Source organism: Culex pipiens, chromosome 1 (assembly GCF_016801865.2).
Source record: "Culex pipiens pallens isolate TS chromosome 1, TS_CPP_V2, whole genome shotgun sequence".
Classification (NCBI taxonomy): domain Eukaryota; kingdom Metazoa; phylum Arthropoda; class Insecta; order Diptera; family Culicidae; genus Culex; species Culex pipiens.
Window position 1 is genome coordinate 120,182,752 of NC_068937.1, and position 22,072 is coordinate 120,204,823.

The 22,072-nt window shown below is 38.7% G+C and overlaps 1 protein-coding gene across 13 annotated transcripts in view; it reads right to left on the minus strand.

The window, feature by feature from the left end:
- LOC120423960 (peripheral plasma membrane protein CASK) overlaps positions 1-22,072 on the minus strand; it is a 539,239-nt gene that overhangs the window by 389,146 nt on the left and 128,021 nt on the right. For 12 of the 13 annotated variants that reach the window (XM_052709491.1, XM_052709502.1, XM_052709493.1 and 9 more), the window contains 3 exons: positions 21,875-22,022; positions 15,991-16,169; positions 15,518-15,685 (listed from right to left, as the gene is read on the minus strand). In XM_052709491.1, coding sequence (XP_052565451.1) covers positions 15,518-15,685; positions 15,991-16,169; positions 21,875-22,022 — 495 coding nt within the window. The remainder of the gene's footprint in view (positions 1-15,517; positions 15,686-15,990; positions 16,170-21,874; positions 22,023-22,072) is intronic. The other variant, XM_052709518.1, reaches the window with a different exon arrangement.

Below are 22,072 nucleotides of genomic sequence, written 5' to 3' on the forward strand. Positions count from 1 at the left end.
AAATGCAGGATAGAGCACCCCAATTGGTTAAATCTAAAGGGAGTTATTGACATTTTAGTGAAAAAATAGCATAATTTTCAAACTCAAATAAAAAAGTGTTCCATCCAGATATCAACTCGGTTTGACCTGCAGCTTGTAGGGGACATCTGAGACTACCATCTGAGACTGAGAACGCTTTGGGTAAGGCAGTTTAACATATTAAATAGACACTTTTACTTTTAGTGAATTTTTTGGTTGTAAATTTTTGCTCGGGGGACCCCTTAGATCCCATTTTCTGATGATAATTTTATCATATTCGTGTTCCTGAGACAATTTCACAATAGAAACATGCATAAAAATGTTTGTTTTCATCCATTTTAACCCTTTAAAAAATGAAAGTTAAAAAAAATCTTCGATTCACATTTATTGAAATTCAAGTTCGTTTCCAAGGATACTAGATGACACCAGAAAAAAAGCAGCATCTCAATTTTTTTTAACTTTCATTTTTTAAAGGGTTAAAATGGATGAAAATAAACATTTGTATGCATGTTTCTATTGTGAAATTGTCTCAGGAACACGAATATGATAAAATTATCATCAGAAAATAGGATCTAAGGGGTCCCCCGAGCAAAAATTTACAACCAAAAAATTCACTAAAAGTAAAAGTGTCTATTTAATATGTTTAACTGCCTTACCCAAAGCGTTCTCAGTTTCAGATGGTAGTCCCAGATGTCCCCTACAAGCTGCAGGTCGAACCGAGTTGATATCTGGATGGAACACTTTTTTATTTGAGTTTGAAAATTGTGCTATTTTTTCACTAAAATGTCAATAACTCCCTTTAGATTTAACCAATCGGGGTGCTCTATCCTGCATTTTGTTGCATTTTTTAAGCCCTTTCAGATGCATTTTGAATTTTTAAATTAAATTGAATTTTGCCCAAGTTATAGCCTTTTTACGATTTTTGACGTTTTTGAACCTTCAAACTTTGTGTCCGGATTTGCCCCACTTCCCGTTGACCTAGAGTGCTCATATTTTGGCCAGATGCTAGTTTTATATGTACAAACAACCCCTGAAAATTTCAGGCAGATTGGTGAGGTCCAAACGACGTCCCATACAAAGGGGTATGCCCTGTTCGTGGACTCGCTCTTAAAATATTGAAAAACTGTGAAAAATGCGCGTCGGCTCTACTAGGGGGTCCACTAATGGTTAAAATACCCTATATACATTTTTGCAGGAGCCGGGACCGTGGTGTAGGGGTAAGCGTGATTGCCTCTCACCCAGTCGGCCTGGGTTCGATCCCAGACGGTCCCGGTGGCATTTTTCGAGACGAGATTTGTCTGATCACGCCTTCCGTCGGAAGGGAAGTAAATGTTGGCCCCGGACTAACTTAAGAAAGGTTAGGTCGTTAGCTCAGTCCAGGTGTAGGAGTCGTCTCCCTGGGTCCTGCCTCGGTGGAGTCGCTGGTAGGCAGTTGGACTAACAATCCAAAGGTCGTCAGTTCGAATCCCGGGGTGGATGGAAGCTTAGGTGTAAGAAGAGGTTTGCAATTGCCTCAACAATCAAGCCTTCGGACACCTAGTTTCGAGTAGGAATCTCGCAATCGAGAACGCCAAGGCAATGCTGTAGAGCGAATAATTTGATTTTTTTTGACATTTTTGCAGGCTGTGGTGAGCAAATGGAAACTTGTCGCTTAATTTACACATTTTGACCATATTTTGACCTCACCATCAGATGGCAGAAGTTATTTTGCAATGTTATTGCTAGTTATATTCCAAAGAACCAATCATTAACAATAACACATCGATTACTTTTGAGTACAGAACATATCATGCAGGGATTCTTTTTTTTTTCTTATATCATCGAATCTGCAAGATAAATTCTGCTCGAGTTCTGTGTGATAACTTCGGCTGGATTTTTGTAAGATAGCTTTCTGCAACATAACATCAGCTTAATTTCTACAAGATAACTTCAGGTCAGTTTTTGCAAGATAACTTTCTGCAAGATTTTTTTACAAAATAACTTTATCTCGATTTCTGCAAGATAACTTCAGGTGAGTTTTCGTAAGATAACTTTCTGTAAGATAACTAGCGTTCTAAAGTTATCTTGCCGAAAGTTTTCGTACAAAAATCGACCTGAAGTTATCGTACAAAAAATCGAGCTGATGTTTTCTTGCTGAAAGTTTTATTTTTATTTATTTGCGTTTAAGGACCACTTAACTCAAGAGTCATTCGAGTCCGATCTTGCTGAAAGTAATTTTACGACAAATCAAGCTGAAGTTATCTTATAAGAAGTTTTCTTGCAGAATCGATGATCTTAGAGAGAGAAAAAAATACATCGCTGCAGATAACTTCCAGACATTTTTTTAAAGGTCCTATACTGCCCATGCTCGCATATATGTCCCATATGCAAAAACAGCAAGCTGAGAAAAACGCATTTGAAGTTTGTCCCACACATAAGTTTTTTGGTTAAGTTTTCGCGAAAAAACTGGATTTCCTCCTGATATCAAGAACAAAGTACTGGATGTAGAGTACACGATTTTGAACCAAACTGCATCAATGACTCAAAAACGTAAAAATGCATATGGGACATTTATGCCATTAGGGGCAGTATAAAATTATGAAACACAATAAGTTATAAGACCTTATCAAAATAATTCTTATTATTTTTTAATTCTTCATACTTTTCTCATATTCATTTTTTTCTCTTAAGGATCTTATTCAAATTGAAATATAATCAGATTTGGTTAACCTCCAGTATTAAAAATGACCCCAAAAATAAACAACAAACTAATCTTCACTCCGGAAAAAAATGACTCCTCTGGGTGACAAACTATGCACCTGAGAATTAGGATCAACGTGAGCCTGCTGGAGTCGCCCAGTAGGGGAACTATACCCTTTCTCAGCCTATTTCTATTATCGGCCTATCAACACTTTGATCATGAATTACAGCTTATATAAAGTGTTTTTGACTGTTCCAAAGTAATAAATAGCTCAAATAAAAGTGAGCAAGCAACTCTCCATTTTTGAAACATCTGAAAATGTTGATTTAATAGCAGAAATGGCAAAAGTGATGAGAATTGGTCGAACGGCTTAGTGTGATTAAAATGGGTATATTTCCCCTATATACGGATAAATCTTTCGGTGCTTTATTGCATTTCGCAATGGGGAACAAAGTTATGCCACAAAACCAAAGCCACCAGCCAGGAGCTTCGCTCGGTTCATACTGCTGAGAGAGATAGGGGTTTGTGCGGTTTCGTGGCCATGTTTGGGAAAGCTTTGAGTTTTTTTTTGTTTTGCTCATTTTGTGTGATTTCTCAATGCACTTTGAGTAATGCAATAGATTTTGTGCTTAACTCAAGGGTAGGCGAAATAAGCCGTTAATAATTTGAGCAATGAATCTCGTTCCACTAAACAGCAGTAATATTAATCCCTCCCTAGCAATTGTCAACCGAGACGGTCTCGTTAAACAGCTGAGGGAAAAATTAATTTTCATACTTTGCGTTGCATCTTTTAAAAAGCGAGTTTCTTCGCTCCTCAAGCTTTTGCCTTGCAGTCCTGCTGCTTCAGCAACCGTGAGATAAACGGGTGCAATTGCTTCGCTAAAGCTGAAATTAATTATTCGTGGACAACGAGCCAAGAGCAAAAGTCTGTTCTCTCAGAAAAAAAAATCATTTAAAATTGTGGTGCTGATTGACGGCGTTGCCATAAAAAAAATTCTTTGATTTTCCAGAGAACTTCTACGCAAAGACCGTTTCTGTATCAGCTCGAGCGAAATTCCACCGCAGGACATCTTCGTTCTTCTCTGGCAAGGCTACTGATTACAGTTCTGGGGAATGGAAACGTTAACGATTTACCACCACCAGAGAAAACTAAGATCAGGGAGGAGGATGAATTCTCATCCACACTTAGGCAAAGAGCTCTATATCGCCATTCGGAGCATTGGAATCGGTCCTTAACCCATCAGGCAGTGCCCGACAGTCGTCAAAAGTCACGTACCAGTGATGGAGTTTCGTTTGGTAGATAGAGTAGAGGACATTCAACTGCACAGAGATGACAACATCAAATTATTATGAATAACAATTAGCATCGTCAGTTTTCCCAGCTTCGGCAGAAAGGATTCGTGATTCTTGATATAATCTAATAAACTGGACCACAAAGTTGCATAACGAAGGGCTGATGATCTGGTATGATGGTCAGTAATAATTACCGCAAATAACTGATATGGTGCCCATGAGTCAATTAGAAATATGCATCAGATAAAATTTCAATCAAGTAAATTGGATTTTATTTAGTCTTTGACATTCAGTCGTGAAAAAAATATTATAGATAAATCTAAAAATACTATTGGGGGAACAAAAATTTAATTTTCAAAAACAGAATATAGGAACATAAAACAAACTTATTTAAAGGAAACAACACACACAGTCTAAAACGTTTCGAAAAAATCCAATGTGATTGATGAATCTAACCACGACAAAAAAAAATCTTGCGACATTTTGACCCAAACTATTAAACTGTCGTTTGCAAATACCAAGCAATTTTTCATCTTGATGCACAAAACGACTTTTCGTACTGTCAAAGTTTTCATCAACCAAGTTTTTATGCTTATTATGGGAAAAATAAAACACTGCTCTAAATCTTTTTGCTCTCGGAAAATTTAGCGCCAAGGAAACATATGACTTCCGCAAGCTGCTTTGGCCAAAGTAATAAGGGTTATTTCAACGCCGCACAAACTTCTTCTTCCCTTCTTGAAAGTGTACACAATCTGTCGGAATAATTCCCTTCCCCAACCCTACTCCGAGTCGCTCGTAAATATTTCCGCGGGTTGCCCGTAATAACCTTCTCGTAAAGAATTACGTTTAAAAAAAAACTTGCTCCAAATAATAAAAATCTCGCGAGCGAAGCAAAATTAAATTAATCCCCAACGGAGCTCCCTGGACCACCCGCGCTCAACCGGTTCGCTTCCTGTTGAATAATTCCACCAGACGTTAGTTTTGAACTGAAAAGGGGGACCCCGTGCGCCTCAAACATAAAGCATATCGGACCTGCTGCTGCTGCACCGAAGAGTCAAGCATTTAAATTACAACGAGCTGAACCTGGGAAGGGCACCTGGGTTGGATTTCAAAACCGTCGTCCCAACTTTTCCAAGAAGCCATTAAATTTTATTCGATGACGTTATGACGTCTGCCGGCCATTGCGAGCCAAATATTTCATTAGGGCACAAAACCAAAAAGTAAAAATTTGGGATTATTCCGCTATTCCATTCATTAGTACACTCCCTACATGCCCTCCAAGAATCAGATTGATAGCAAACAATTTCCTATTGAAAAAATAATAAAATACAAAAGGGCACATAAAAATGTTCACTCCAAACCAGAAAAAAAAGTTCAATTGTGCCCTTTTCTTTTTCGTTAGTTTTTCGTGGTTAAGGAACTTTCTATGTTATAAAGTGAACTTTTCATACATTCTTAACAGTAATTCACTTCAAAACAAAGTTTGGTTTACGTTTCACCAAGGATTTCTGCAGAAAAAAAAATTCGTCGAAAAACAATATTTAATACGGCCCGCGGCTGCTGTTCAATACACTTTTGAAGAAGGCCCATAAACATCATTAAAAACAACAATCAGGTGACAGCGCTTTAGTGCCCTTTCAGTTCTCTTCGAAATTGCATTTAGAAAGGGCCCATTATGAACAACAGTTGGAAAGTTAAAAGGGCCCAATAACGAGATTTTTTAAAATTATGAGTTTTATTGCGAAAATCAACATAAATTAAGAAGCATTAAAGCAGAGTTGAGGATAATGATGTGTTTTATCGTACCATCGTATTGCCAGCGATTTTCTCGAATCGCGATTTTTGGTTTTGTGCCCTAATGAAATGTTTGGCTCGATTTGGCAGTTGATTTTTTCGGGGAAATCAGGGCTGAAGTTGTCTTTTGGAGGTCTGTGAGAGATGCGAAGACGCGTGGTTGAATTTTTGTGTTGCTTTTGTTTTATTTGTCTTGATTTTTCATGTTTATTTTCATTTCGTCGCCATCGTGCTAACTTGTCGTACGTGCATTTTGGGCCAAATTGAGTTGAGAACGCCATTTTGTGCAGCTTACAATGCCTCACCTTTTGACTTTCACAGATCCCCAAAATTCGATTTCAATTCTAAGATATTCAACAAAAACCGAAAAAACTCCGTGCATTTTTGTCACTTTACATATGAAAGTAGTTTCAATCTTGTCGTGCTACATGAAAATTGATGTAAGTGCGACAAAAGGCCAAAGGGATTTCAGGCCAGGAAAGTCAGGATGCGTTTGTCGCACGTACAAGCTAGACTACCGTAAACATTTGTAATTATAACTCGGGACTCCAGCAACCAACTTCAACCAAACTTTGGGACAATGCACAGAATGGTCAGCCAAACAAAACGTGTTTGTTATTGTTTACATTGCGTGCTCTCGTTTTTTAATATTCAAGGTCAAACATTAAAACGCGTTTTTCTCGGAACGTCAAAATGGCGGGTGCGACAAGATAGCACGACGACGTCGATTTCTTTTGCTTCGCTGTTCGTGAAGTCGATTGTGGGCAGCGGGACCACGCGTTTGCTTCGCAGGATCGATCATGTTCTTAGGCCGTCCAGTTTCTCGCTAGCAATGACAATATTTGGTTTGGCTGATTGGGTTCGTCGAAATAATTGTATTACAAAACAACATATTATTTCATTACTTACGCGGCTTATGTTTGTACCTTTTTTATTTTTAATGTTTCCAAATTCATAGAAATCAATATTGTATTTCAGTTTTGATATTAAGTAATCAAGCTATCCAATTTATTGAAGAGCCAACCGTCTATTATGTACTCATCTTACTAACCCCTCAAATACTGATGACACTCTACCGGAGACGCAACTGATTTAGTTAACTCCACCATGCAAGTATCGGAATAATCTTCCCATCCACTTCCCCGGGATCTTACCACAGGTGGTGGCCGGCACCGTGATTGATCAGCATGATAAGGGGCCTTTGAGAGTTGCGAAGTGGTGATGATTGGTTTTCATCTGTGGTCCATGGAACAATTTTCAAAGGTCCTGGTCAATAACGGAGCAGCAACTACGGGTAGACACCAATGCTATGCTATGCTATACTTAATCAGGGTTGTCTTTTGAGTTTGGTTTTGCATAAAGTTTGGACACTAAAATGATTGACATAATAAAATAAAATAAAATCGGCAATACTTCAACCCTGCACAATAAGTCCAAATTTGGGGACAACAAGGCACCAGACTTTTTGCCAATTAAAATCGATCATCGCCGTGCCAGTTGCCCAAGGGGCTGACCGAATGCCGGACCGCCTTTCCACAACGTTAAAAGAGTTAAGCACTTGAAACGGTGAACCATAAATCACGGCGCTCGACTTAATTAAGAAACGAAATTCCATTGCGGTTGAACCGCTCGCTCGTCGGAGAGCTTGCTCTTAATTTGTCATTTCGTTTTCGAACAAAGACGTTTGGAAAACAAAAGACGTATTAGCTTTTGCGATACATACATTCAGATCGATTGAAACTTAATTAAGTTTTCCACCCAAACAATACAGCCGCGTAAAGTTTGCCCAATGTTTTCCAACACCGAGTTAGCGCAGTGTGAGGAAAGCTTGAGAAATCAATCGAATCACCGAGGCTGCTCCAGTTTTGCCGAAGCTTTCATCAATAATTAAATTAATTCGCTTACAGCAAATGCCCATCCACACGTAGGTAAAACAGCGAAGAATCACGCCTTATGATTTGGTAACCCTTGGCTCGTTTAACCTACGAGTTACGGGCTGCCAACCGCTAGATTTGCCTTGCATGCAAGTTGTAATTTTTTGCATGCCACAACGAGGAACGCCATTTGATTCAAAACTAGCTGGATCTAGTTCGTTCAAGGGTTAACGCTTGAACGGTGCAACAAAGAAGATAACATCTAATATTTAATTAAATGTTGCACTTTCCCCCTCTCCGTTGTTGCATTGTTAAGGTACAATACCTGACGCTTTCAAGAAGCAACTTGAGCAAAGTTTGAGCAAAGTTCGAGCCAGCAGGATCAGTTTCATCGGCGAACAAAGCCGTCACACGACGACGCCCGGAAAGGAATAGTTTTGTCCGGGAAAACCCCATGAACCAATTTGTACTTTGCCATTCTTGGTTGGCAATTGTTTTCGGTGGGGCTCCTTTTCGAAACCAGTGTATGGAGTGCGGTTGGAGCGTATTTATCTTACACGGAGAATTACAAATTCATTTGCACACAGAGCGGTTTTAAGAAGTGTGTCTTTTTTTTTATTTTTGAGTAGTGATTGATTTCAAATATACAATTTTGTATTTTTTAAACTTCTACACGCAAAAAAAATGAGTTCACGTAAACGTGAACGGAGTTCATGCCAGCGGGAACCAGGGAGAAACTGTTCAACTTTAATGGTGCAAAATTCAAAGCCCTGCCAAAGTGAAATGACATTCTCAGTACTATCTTACAATCTCTAGTAAACGTTTAAAGCTTTTTTTAGTTTTCTCTTTTCACATTCTGTATTTTTGCACTATTAGGTATCTACTGGTCAATAAAAAAATTATAATCGAAGCCTTCGGTATATATACAAATCTTCTCAGAACTTGTCTTTTCTTGTTTGCCTCGTCTCTCATTCTTATTTCTTAATTTTCAGTCTTCTATACTTGTTTTCTCTAATCTATTCTACTTTTGCTTTGACAATTCACCCGTTCTTCTCATGGCTTCTGTCTAGTTTCCAGCGTTCCGGTAATGACATCAATAACATCTAAACTACAAACAATGAGGTGCAATTGATTTCAATATTACTGCCATAAATTGCAGCCACTATAATGCCGCCCTCAAGCTTCCAGCTCACCATTGGCACATCCTCGGTCGACGCGGACATCAATCTCGCCGTTTAGCCTCATTATGGTCCCGCGCCACTGACTTCCAGTCTACACAACGACGCAGTGTTTGAGTGAAAGCTCAGCTTGGGAGAGGCGCTTTTCTGCAACGTAGTCCTTCAAGGAGCACCAACTTCGCCTTGGCTAACGGGCTCGAAATGATGACAAACGACAGTCCTTCTCCTTCTGCTTATAGCTGAGGTGGGGGATTGGGGAGTCACTTGAAAAATTTCACTCAATTTTGCTGAGCTTGAAAATAAAAGCATCAGCTTAAGTCTGCAGGAACTTCCTGAAGATGCACTTGCCCAAAATCAACGCCCCGGGTGTTCATCTTAGTTATTTGGAGGAAATCTTTTCAACGGTCGATATTGTTTTTCATTTGAATATTTGTCAAATAAAACCATGATATACCTAATTGCCCTTTTTGTGTCTGGCAACTAAAGATTGAAATTTTATGCAACAATTGCAACATTTGCATAGTTACGACAAGAGATTTCGACAAATTTCATCCCATCCCAAAAATTGGAAGCATGCTGCAACCAAAACTATTTCACAAATTGGAAAATCCCACCCAGCAAGACCAAGCACGCGGAAAATTAGCCCACAAGAACCATTATTAAAATGATGAGCAACTGCTACTGAATCTTTGCTGAGCTTGGGGTTTTCGTAGGCTCTTTAGTAAGTAAAAAAACTCTGCAGTCGCGCACGCGGAAACAGTTTTCTTTCTGACGTGTTACGAAACCAAAACAACCTACTAAACGAAGTGGAAAACTGATGGAAATCAGCTGCAGCATAATGCCAACTTGCACACAAACTGTTAAATCTGCTAACAAAATGGGAAATTGAATTTGGCAGTTGCAGTTTAAGATGTTTTTGGTTCAAACTTTTGTTTCCCTGCTTGATTTTTTTTGCCATCACGTTAACATAACAAGTATCGAAAAGTAACACTTTTCAATACAAGTGCTGAAAAGTTCATTTCAGTACTGTTATTTTTGGCGACGATAATTAAGCCAACTCGACATTCCAGAAACCAAAATTTTAGTAATCATACAGAAAAAGACAAAAAAAAACTTTCAATAGAGCAGTTTATTTTTAAATTTCAAGATGAAATCATAAAAAAGTTTGATGTTGCCAACATTTGTTTTCATTACAATTGAAAATAGAAAAAAGCTCGTTACTTATACTAACGTATAAGTCTCTGAGTCATTACTTGTCGATAATCTTAGCGTCCGAAGATAACTTTAACCACGGTGCTCAAAATACCGTTATTATGAAAAAAAATATGCACTCCTAGATTTTGGGGTCTATCGATTCCTTACACCATAGCGCATCTCTGTGCAAAAAATAAAAACATTCGCTGATGTAGTTTTCGAGATACAGCCCTTTTAAGATGTTACATCCGATTTTTAATAAGAAAACCAAAACAATCAATACAATTTCAGCACGTTAAAGAATATGCATTTCGAGATAAAGGTGTTTTTTGCTTCATATGACTGTCAAGTATCTCTGGGCCAAGTTTCAGAAGGATTGCTGATGTAGTTCTCGAGATCCCGAGCAGGGGTAAATAACACGGGAATACCAAATTTTGGTATTACTTGGGCAAATAACAGCGACCAAAATGTGCCCTTGGTTGCCCAGTAATAGATGGTAAAATACCATGAAATCATACCAAAATCTTGTATGTGTAAGGGCACAACAATACCAAACCATGTTATTCCAAGGGTAAAATAATACCTCAAAATAAAACCATTTCAATACCAAGTTGAGGTCTTCTGGATTTTTGGATATTGCTTGAATACCAAAACTTGGTATTGCCATGGTTTTATTTTTAGGTATTCCCGCGCCCTTGGAAAATCATATTTTGGTATTTCTGTGGTCTTTCACATACATGATTTTGGTATGATTTGATGGTATTTTACCATCTATTACTAGGCAACCAAGAGCACATTATGGTCGCTGGTATTTGAACAAGTAATACCAAAATTTGGTATTTTCATACCATTTTTAGTGCAGCAGTTGCAGTTAGTGAAAAAACGGAAATTATTCATATGCAACAGCAAAAATCTACTCACCTGATGATTCCATGTTGTTATTAGTGATATTCTTCACCACACCGAATGCATTTGTCATTGATGAACGGCCTGTGCTTGAAGTTCTTGAAGCTTCTGAAACAAGATTGAAAAATAAGTATTATTAAAATGAAACTGAATTGAAATTCACCAAAATTCATCAATCTGTCGATTGACTCGTTTTTCAAAGTATTTGGTTATCCCGACTTAGAGATATTTCAACGTTTTTGAAAAAAAATATTAGTGGGTATATCACACTAATTTTTAAAATCATCTTTAACATTTTTGGGTTTCAAGTCATTTTAGTGCAAAATTAATTAACTCTTAAAAATTTTTTAACAAATTTCCCATAGTTTCAGAGAAAATTGATGAAACCTTTCAATAATCAAATAATACAAAAATGTACCATCCTGACTTAGAAAATTTTCCACAATTTCAAGTCATTTCTGTAGGGGGTATATCAAAAATGTTTAAAATAAAGTTTGAAATTTCCGGTTTTGAATGAAAGCATTCGCTTTGAGACATGATTTTAGCGCAAAATTAATTATTTTGTCAAAATTGGTCAAAATTTTCCCATAGTTTCAGAGGAATTTGATAAAACACTTTAATACCAAAATAATACCAAAATGTGCCATCCTGACTTAGAATATTTTCCACAATTTCAAGTCATTTCTATAGGGGGTATATCAAAAATGTTTAAAATCAAGTTGGAAATTTCCGGTTTTGAATGAAAGCATTCGCTTTGAGACATCATTATAGCGCAAAATTAATTATTTTGTCAAAATTGGTCAAAATTTTCCCATAGTTGCAGAGGAATTTGATAAAATACTGTAATACCAAAAGAATACCAAAATGTGGTGTTCGATCATTGACAAATTCTGCAATTTTGCAATATCAAAACAATACCTTAAATTGGTATGATACCACATTTTGCTCTTGCATAATCCTTAAGACAAATTTTAAAGGGTCCAGGAATACCAAAATTTGGTATTGATACCAGAGAAAGGTATTATTACGCATTTCCCTTGTTATTTACCCATGCTCGGGATACAGCCATTTTAAAATGTTATTTCCGATTTTTTCAAAGAAAATCCATGAAATCAATACAATTTCGGCACTTTAAAGAATATGCAATTCGAGATAATGATGTTTTTGCTTCATATGACTGTCAAGTATCTCTGAGCCAAGTTTCAGAAGGTTTGCTGATGTAGTTCTCGAGATACAGCCATTTTAAAATGTTATTTCCGACTTTTTCAAAGAAAATCTATTTAATCGGTGTTAAAAATCGGAAATAGCAAATTAATTCGGCTGTTCCTCAAAAACAACATCAGCAAACCTTCTGAAACTTGGCCCAGATATACTTGACAGTCATATGAAGCAAAAAACATCATTATCTCGAATTGCATATTCTTTAAAGTGCTGAAATTGTATTGATTTCATGGATTTTCTTTGAAAAAATCAGAAATAACATTTTAAAATGGCTGTATCTCGAGAACTACATCAGCAAACCTTCTGAAACTTGGCCCAGATATACTTGACAGTCAAATGAAGCAAAAAACATCATTATCTCGAAATGCATATTCTTTAAAATGCTGAAATTAAATTGATTTCATGGATTTTCTTTGAAAAAATCGGAAATCACATTTTAAAATGGCTGTATCTCGAGAACTACATCAGCAAACCTTCTGAAACTTGGCCCAGATATACTTGACAGTCATATGAAGCAAAAAACATCATTATCTCGAAATGCATATTCTTTAAAATGCTGAAATTAAATTGATTTCATGGATTTTCTTTGAAAAAATCGGAAATCACATTTTAAAATGGCTGTATCTCGAGAACTACATCAGCAAACCTTCTGAAACTTGGCCCAGAGATACTTGACAGTCATATAAAGCAAAAAACATCATTATCTCGAAATGCATATTCTTTAAAGTGCTGAAATTGCATTGATTTTATGGATTTTCTTTGAAAAAATCGGAAATAACATTTTAAAATGGCTGTATCTCGAGAACTACATCAGCAAACCTTCTGAAACTTGGCCCAGATATACTTGACAGTCATATGAAGCAAAAAACATCATTATCTCGAAATGCATATTCTTTAAAATGCTGAAATTAAATTGATTTCATGGATTTTCTTTGAAAAAATCGGAAATCACATTTTAAAATGGCTGTATCTCGAGAACTACATCAGCAAACCTTCTGAAACTTGGCCCAGAGATACTTGACAGTCATATAAAGCAAAAAACATCATTATCTCGAAATGCATATTCTTTAAAGTGCTGAAATTGCATTGATTTTATGGATTTTCTTTGAAAAAATCGGAAATAACATTTTAAAATGGCTGTATCTCGAGAACTACATCAGCAAACCTTCTGAAACTTGGCCCAGATATACTTGACAGTCATATGAAGCAAAAAACATCATTATCTCGAAATGCATATTCTTTAAAATGCTGAAATTAAATTGATTTCATGGATTTTCTTTGAAAAAATCGGAAATCACATTTTAAAATGGCTGTATCTCGAGAACTACATCAGCAAACCTTCTGAAACTTGGCCCAGAGATACTTGACAGTCATATAAAGCAAAAAACATCATTATCTCGAAATGCATATTCTTTAAAGTGCTGAAATTGCATTGATTTTATGGATTTTCTTTGAAAAAATCAGAAATAACATTTTAAAATGGCTGTATCTCGAGAACTACATCAGCAAACCTTCTGAAACTTGGCCCAGAGATACTTGACAGTCATATAAAGCAAAAAGCATCGTTATCTCGAAATGCATATTCTTTAAAGTGCTGAAATTGTATTGACTTTATGGATTTTCTTTGAAAAAATCGGAAATAACATTTTAAAATGGCTGTATCTCGAGAACTACATCAGCAAACCTTCTGAAACTTGGCCCAGAGATACTTGACAGTCATATGAAGCAAAAAACATCATTATCTCGAAATGCATATTCTTTAAAGTGCTGAAATTGTATTGATTGTTTTGGTTTTCTTATTAAAAATCGGATGTAACATCTTAAAAGGGCTGTATCTCGAAAACTACATCAGCGAATGTTTTTATTTTTTGCACAGAGATGTGCTATGGTGTAAGGAATCGATAGACCCCAAAATCTCGGAGTGCATATTTTTTTTCATAATAACGGTATTTTGAGCACCGTGTTAACGGTTCTATCGTTATCGTTTAGTCCAAGATTTCAAAAAAAAAAGTGTCCAAATCGTTTATGGATTTATCGTTTATGTTCACGATTTAGGCTCCTCAATACATCCGTACGATTTATCCATAACAAATTTTCCTTAACAAATTGGCGACTGTACGATAACAACTTCATATTCTTGGTCCTTTGATGACTTACAACAAAACAAAGGACATTTCACGAATTCAACAACTAAACCGAGTTGCATGACTCGAGCTGGTTCAATTGGACAATCTTTGCTGGAAAGAAGCATCATTAATTTGGCACAATTTTTACCAAAAATACATGAACCAACTCAGCTCTAGCAAATAAACATCGTACCGTCATCTGGGGCAAATTGGGACAGCTGTTTTAGCCTTGTGACTGCACAAAAATTGGTTATTTACAGATTAACAAAACTGGTGCATCGATTTCAAAAATTTCAAGTTTTTGAGTGCTCTAAAACCTGCTGACCCTCTTCAGACTGTAGTCCCGATTCGCCCCAGATGACGGTAGCTCTAAGCTGGTCGCTCTTTTTTTTCTGGGAGACACTTGGCAAACATTTCCTTCTTCCTTCACTTCCGTGATTCCAATAGAGAAGCATTTTTTTAATTAAAGAACTTTGTGCGATTGATGCTGTCACTTGGCAGGACTAGTTTTGCTAGACTGTTTGTTTGCCCTGATGTTCAGCCAGCAAAAAGCAGTTGTAAACATGAACCCAAAACAAGTTTCAACTGTTGGGGACAGTTTTCAGAACTGTAGCGCTGTTGGCAGTGGCACTTTGCAACTTCCTTGCGTGGACTTTTCGTACTTTCCGATTGCATGGTCTTCTCAATAACTGTAATTAACAAAAATATTTTTTCAGGAGGAGGATTTTCAGGAGTGAAAAGTAATTTAAAAATCCAAACATAATCAAAATTAAAAAGCCATCAAACTATTTTTATTGTAATGGATTATGACAGTTGCAAATATTTTTCAAAATTCGATTTTTATTCCTTCTTTTTCGCAACACACCGCAATTTGGATATCTATCCAAAAGCACATAATTCCATGAACAAAAGCTTCCCCACCTAGACAAAAGTTGTCCATAGCAGAAATATCTAGATATCCATCCCAGCGAAAGCTCCCTAACCGGACCGTTTCCCTTCTCAAAAGCTTTCCATTGTACTGCGCAAACTCCTCGATTTCCCCTTCCAGCAGAACGCTCCTCAACGCGTGGTGGCACCATCTGGTGCCAAAAAGGCGAGCTTTCTCTCGCGTTCAAACCCGCTGGCGGGTCACTAAGGCAGAGTTGGTCTCATCATAAATAAAAAATATAAACAAAACAATACTTTGAAAGCAATATCTAATCTACGCCATGCAGAACAACGCCGCCAACTCACCTGTATGTGTGACGACCCGAGCAGATTGATGAGTTCGGCCTTTTCGCGGGCCTGCTTGTGGCCCGGGGCTGAACTGATGGCATCGACGACGTCCCGGCAGCGGCTGATGGCGTCCCCGGGCGGGGCCCGCAACGGATTGATAACGGAACTACTTATTCTATCGTACAACTGATCTCGTGGAGTTGTTGGACGAGCGAATTTTTTTGTTGTTTTTTTGTTTTTGGTTTTTGAAACAGACAAAGGTTTGTTTTGATCCAGCAAACATAAAAGGAAAAAAGAAAAAGAAGAAAGAACGTGACTTTTTAAAATCTAAATTCATTCCAACAGAAACACGATTTAAGGGATGATTGACGATGGTGGTGATAATGATGATGTGGTAGTGAATGGGAATCGGTCCGGTAAGGTATTTGCGGGGAGTTCGAGGATTTTTTTTTTGTTTTTGCAAAACAAACAAATAATTGCGGGTAAATTACCTGTAGCAGCTCGTGCAGTTTGACGTCCCGCAGCATGCTGGCCAGCACTTCCGGGTCGCAGTTCGCATCCTGCAGGGCAATAATGTCGTCCAGCGAGTCCAGAACCTTCTGGATGGCCTCCAGACCGGCCTCCTCGTCGGCCCACTCGTTCAAGCTCTCCGAAGCGGTCCCAATGGCCACTGCAATGGTGGTGGTGATTTTTTTTTGTGGTATTGGTGGTGGTTGTGGTTGGTTGGTGGTGGCAGGAAGCGGAAACGAGACGGAAAGAGAGATAGAAGGGGAGAAAAACAAACCAGAAGATAGAACGAAAAGTGATAGAGAGTGACACGTGTGTGAAGTGTGACACGATTTTGGACACGAATTTGAACGAGAGGAAATGTTGGTGGGTGAGAATGGTGCTGCGTGAAACGTTGAACCAAATCTGGGCATCTCAGATATACTTCTTATGACAGTTTACAATTGTTGTTCAGTGAGATTAAGACGGTAATGACAACAAGAGACATTTAGTGAATTCACATTTTTTAACAGTCTGAATTTTTCATAGGATTGGTATATCCAAATGCCAAATTTGTTTCAACTGCACAGTTTGCCACTTTTTCTCCAATAATCTTTTGTTGGCTGTGTTTGGAAAGCAAAGTTGAGTATGAGTGAACCAGAACAATGTGTATGTGTGACAACATTAAATTTTAACTAACATTAAGAAGCAGCAGGTAACCAGAAATAAAATGTTTCAAACCAAAAAAAAAAGCGACGCAAAAAGCAAAACCAACGTAGCTATTGTTGTGAATATAATTGAATTAAATCAACAAAAAATCTTTACAAGTTGAATACATCTTTAACATTGAATGGAGAATTCCACCTTTTTACAAGCTTTGGAATTTAGCTGTTGAAAAACTGATTTTAAAAACCTTGAGCGAGTTGTGGCGCTATAACCACGGCAAATAGTGTCCAGGGCATTTGTGGAAATACAATGTCCCATCCCCGAGGGTCCCGGAGCACCAAAACTTCTTAGCATGGTGGCTTCCAACGATTTATTGCCTATAAAACAGGAACGTGAGCGGGGGATCCCCACGTTTCTTCCTCCCCTGTAGATTCAGAACTGTATTGTTGTTTGAATATTCGTGTTCAAATTCAATCCAGTTCAACGAATCATCTTTGCGGTAAACTTTACGCAGTTGGCCTGGCCGCTTTAACGTTTGTGATGTTTCAAAGCAATTTATTGCATTGGGGCACTGCAATTGTTAATAATGACAAGAGGATGCTAGGCGTTAATCAACCTAAGGCATTTTCCAGGATGCCCTCGAAAGACTGGCTGCGCTAGGGTTAGATTAGATTAGATTAGAAAAACTGATTTTAAAAACCCAATGTTTCAAGAGTGAATGACAAGGTAATAGTTTTAATATTGCGTCTTGAGTATCTTAGTGATGAATATATTGATTTAAAAAGAAAGCATATTTTAATGTTAACTAATTGGTTAAGCATTTGATGTCATATTTCTTTGAAAATATGCATCAACCGCGTTATCGTTATTTTATTATTATTATTTAGGAAAAAATGAGCTCTTTTTTTATTTGTGGTGAGGCCGATGTAAATATTTTTCAAAGGTTTTGTCCCTCGGCTCTGATCTGGGTCAAATCGAGGGCAAAAAATTTAAAAAAATATAAATATTGAAATAACATGCCATATTTTTAACATTTGCATGGAAATCGGTAGATTCAAATCCCGGCTCAGACCAACATAACTGGACTGGTGATCGTTTACTCTTCTGGATTCGATTGCTTAGTAAACGGAAGGTATAGGGAATAAAGTAAGGAACGCCACCTATGGAATGTTAACATTAATCTTAACATTTTAACATCAGTTGAGTAAAAAACTGCCACTGAATCCACATTGTAAATGCCGGCCCCGATACTCTTCAAGGGAGTTCCCCTCAGGGAGCTTCTTTTGCAGTGGATAATTTCCTCGCAAAAAAGTCATGATGAAAACAATGCTTCAAAATTACGCAATAAAACAAATTGAATGACAGGGCTGATAAAGGTGAAAGTTATCATCTGTTTTATGTACACACTACGAAAAAAAGTGTAATATTCGGGCTAATTAAATGCACAAAACTGGAGCATCAAAACAGACGTGAAACTACATCAGATTGTAAAATTACACGATATGAAAAACAATCCACGACAGTGTAATTTTACATTTATTGGAAGCCACAATGGTTTGAAAAACCTTATTTGAAAAAAAATAAATTCTAAAAAATAACCCATTTTTTTATTTAAAATGATTTTATTAACTTTTTTTATGTTACACTTACAAACTTATGCAATTTATCGAATTACACCACAAAAAAACACTTAAATTTTCCTGTCTATTTGTTTCCGTTCACCATCACCAATCGGGTTCCGTTACAGTCGCAACAGTTTTTCAGCCCAACCTCGTCAAGATCCGGGCCAGATCATGCCACTGTAGAAGCAGCATTTTCGTACTGACAGCGATTTGCGACGACAGCGACCGCGCTAAATAAAACTTACCTCTTCCGGCGATCTCAATTTGTCCTCCAGGCTTTGTTGTGCCAGGATCCAAACTATTTCCAACGATTTCCAATAGAAACCTTGACATTTCACGTCGAAGAAAATGTGCACTTAAATCATAATTCAATTTACATAATTGTTTTTACGTCAAATAGAAAATTTCCTCAAAAGTAATTTTCATTTTTTTTAGTGTGTAAGTTTGCCTAAATTACAAATCACCAATTTTGTAATTTTCCTCAGTTTTGGAAGTAAAACTACAGAGATTTTGTTTCATCCAATAGAAAAATTTTATCAAAAAACTTCATCTTTTTCTAAGAAATTTCATTTTTCAACACATTAATGTAGATCAAAACATCCTCCAGAGCAAGCAGCAGTGAAGTGCTCAGAGCTCTAAAAGTTTTTTCGAATTTTCCGCCGTAATCGACTTTGATTACCCGCGAGTTTGCTCCACCAGCATGCCGAAGGCCGGCCGTGGCCGTGGCAGTTCGAGTGCGGCCTCGAAAAACCCGCGAAGTTCGTCTACCGGCCGAGTGCAAAAAGGTAAACAAAACAACGCCGCCGCGTCGTCCGCCATCAAGCAGGGGAGCGTGTGCGCTGATGGATTCAATCCGGAGTTATTACACGCTAATTACCGTGTCCAGGATCGCAGCCCTATAAGAAGCAGACTCCGTTCAGGTACTTCCGGCAATCTGTCCACCGGTGGCGCATCAACATCTGCCAACATTCCCACCAGTAACAAGTTCGCGAGACTGAGTGACGAGGAAAGCTACAACAACAACACCGACGGTAGCAGCACTACCGATGACGACGACGACGATGGACGTGCACGCAAAAAAGGTAGTACGACAAAAAAAGTTAATTCTCCGAAGGAACGGCGACCACCTCCAATTTTTGTTTTGGATACGTTGGCGGACGATGTTGACGAGTTGCTGGAAGGCCTCCAATATAGTCTGAAAATTGGCAAATCGAAAGTTCAAGTGATTACTTTCACCAAAAAGAATTTCGATCTGGTGGTGAAAGAACTGAAGCGTAGCAACTTCAAGTTCTACACATTCGATCCAGTTGAGAAGACCGCTGTTAAGGTAGTCCTGCAGGGCTACCAAGACCGCCCAATCGCCGACCTGAAGGGACACCTCTCGGGAGCCGGAATAACGCCGCGAGACATAAAAGTCCTCTCGCGGAAGACAACAGTCACAGGTACACACACACTGTACCTGTTGTACTTCGACCGCGGCACCGTCAAAATCCAAGACCTGCGTCGGACTAAGGCGTTGGACGGTTTTTGGGTAAACTGGCGGTTTTACTCCAAAAACCCAATGGACGTAGCACAATGCCACCGTTGCCAGAAGTTCGGCCACGGCTCGCGGAACTGCAACCTCCCGCCCCGCTGCGTGAAGTGCGGTGAAACACACCTCTCGGAGAAGTGTGCACTGCCGTGCAAGGCGGACTTGGGGGACAAGGCAGAGCAAACCAAGGCGCGCATCAAGTGCGCCAACTGTGACGGCAACCATACCGGTAATTACCGCGGATGCGTCGCGCGCAAGGCCTACCTCGAGGAGCAGGAAAAGAGGAAGAAGAAAGCAGCAGCATCCCACCCTTCTCAGCGGAATACGAGCTCTACCGTTCCTGCAGCTGGACAGCGTACGGTTCCAGCGGACAACCCAGCGTTCCCTCCTGGATGGGGGCGATCGTTCGCCAGCGTGGTCGCTGCCGGTAGCGGCGATGCGGCCCAGCAAGAAGTAACCGGAGAAGATCTCTTCACCTTGCCGGAGTTCTTTGCTCTAGCGGGTGAGATGATGACGCGGTTTCGGACCTGCCGTAACAAGGCGGAGCAATTTCTGGCCCTCGGGGAGCTAATGATTAAGCACATCTACAATAGATAAAAAAAAACTGTGATCTAGTTTAAGCTTTTTCTATTTCTATCCCCTTTCCTTTGTAATTTCAGTAAGTTTTTTCTAAATTTTTTCTTACTCTTGGTAATCTCTAAGTGATAAGCAATAATCGTGCCAAAATGGATTGAGATTTAACACACAGCTGAAAGGAACTCCAAAACTCTGTTATGTACTGCGAATGAACTGATTGTTACATGATTATTCACTAATAAAACCGAATTGAAATTGAAATAATGTAGATCAAATTATATTAAAAGACGAAAATTTACGACTTAAAATTTTCCACTTGCCACATTGAATTTTACATGTCTAAAAAGTGAGGATTCATCAGTTTTACACTTTCCAAATTAGCACATTTTTTACAGGATAGTTAACATAACATTATACGAATGTCAACTTTATGTTGATAAATCATCAACCAAATCATAAACCTTTTCGACAAATTAAACGTCACTGATGTCCTGCACCAACAAGCAAAAAACAAACTTTCCATCATTAAGCCCTCTTGACAAATAAAAAAAAACATCCCAAAAGTTTTACCCTCCCACATATTCTACCCACTTTTCGCACATTATTATTTCTTCACCAAGTTTAACCTGCCAAAAACTGTCAAAAGATTGAATTAGAGGCCAAACACGACATCGAGCGACGTCGGACGGCACGAGGCGCGTCAACAAGTGCCTCAAACTGGCCATAAAATCCTTTTGTTACGGTCCGTGAGCCAGCACACATACAGCCGACCATCGCCATCAAGCACGCCCCGGGGATAAAAATAAAGTCCGGCGGAAGGACATGGAACGTAAAAAAAAAGAAACAAGAAACAAAGAAAAAGCTGATTCTTTTCGTTTGGTGGTGTCGGTCAAATGGCCATTAGGGCTCACCTTAAGGCGGAGTGCGGATCCCATTTTTAATACACTCTTGAGAAAATGACGACGAAAGCATGACTTTTTGTCGATGAAGGATCGGAGAAAGGGCGAATCGTCGATTGAAAGCTCTTAGCCTGGATTTTAGCCGCTCTTCCCTGGCCGATCGAAAGGAAAACGAGCTTGCACGTTTGTGTGTATGTGTGTCATCATGTGTGTAGAGTTTATCATGTCCTTGCTACAATAGAGCTATCTAAGCCCGATCTCACACACACTAGCACACCATTTGTTTTGCTGGCTGGTACAAAATTTAACCTCACTTTTTTTCGTGTACGTACACGCAATACATGCGCACGTAGATAACTCTATAAAGTCTTGCTTGATAGAGGTTAGCACTACACACTCAGAATCAAAATGTTCTTGTAGGACGTGATAAAACTTCCATTTGGTGCCATCTGGTGGCGAGTAGATGAACTACAACAAAACCAACAACATAAGAGTAAGGTAAACTGAACCCACAAGAACAGACATCAAACGGCGAGCGATTATGTTTGTGTGTGTGTGTGTGTGTGTTGCGTGTGTAACAGTGGCGCAAACTTACTTGAGTCCGTGTCGGCACAGCACAGCGGGTCCAGGGCCACTCCACCGGCCACGGCTTGGACGGCACCCTTCAGCTTGCGTCGGGCGTTGTACCGCTTCAGCTCCTCGACCGTGTCGCCCAGGTGCGCCCGCTGAAGTTTGTCACGGTCCTGAAGAGCAAGAACATCGAAAGATTAGAGTTAACCAACCCGGAACGATG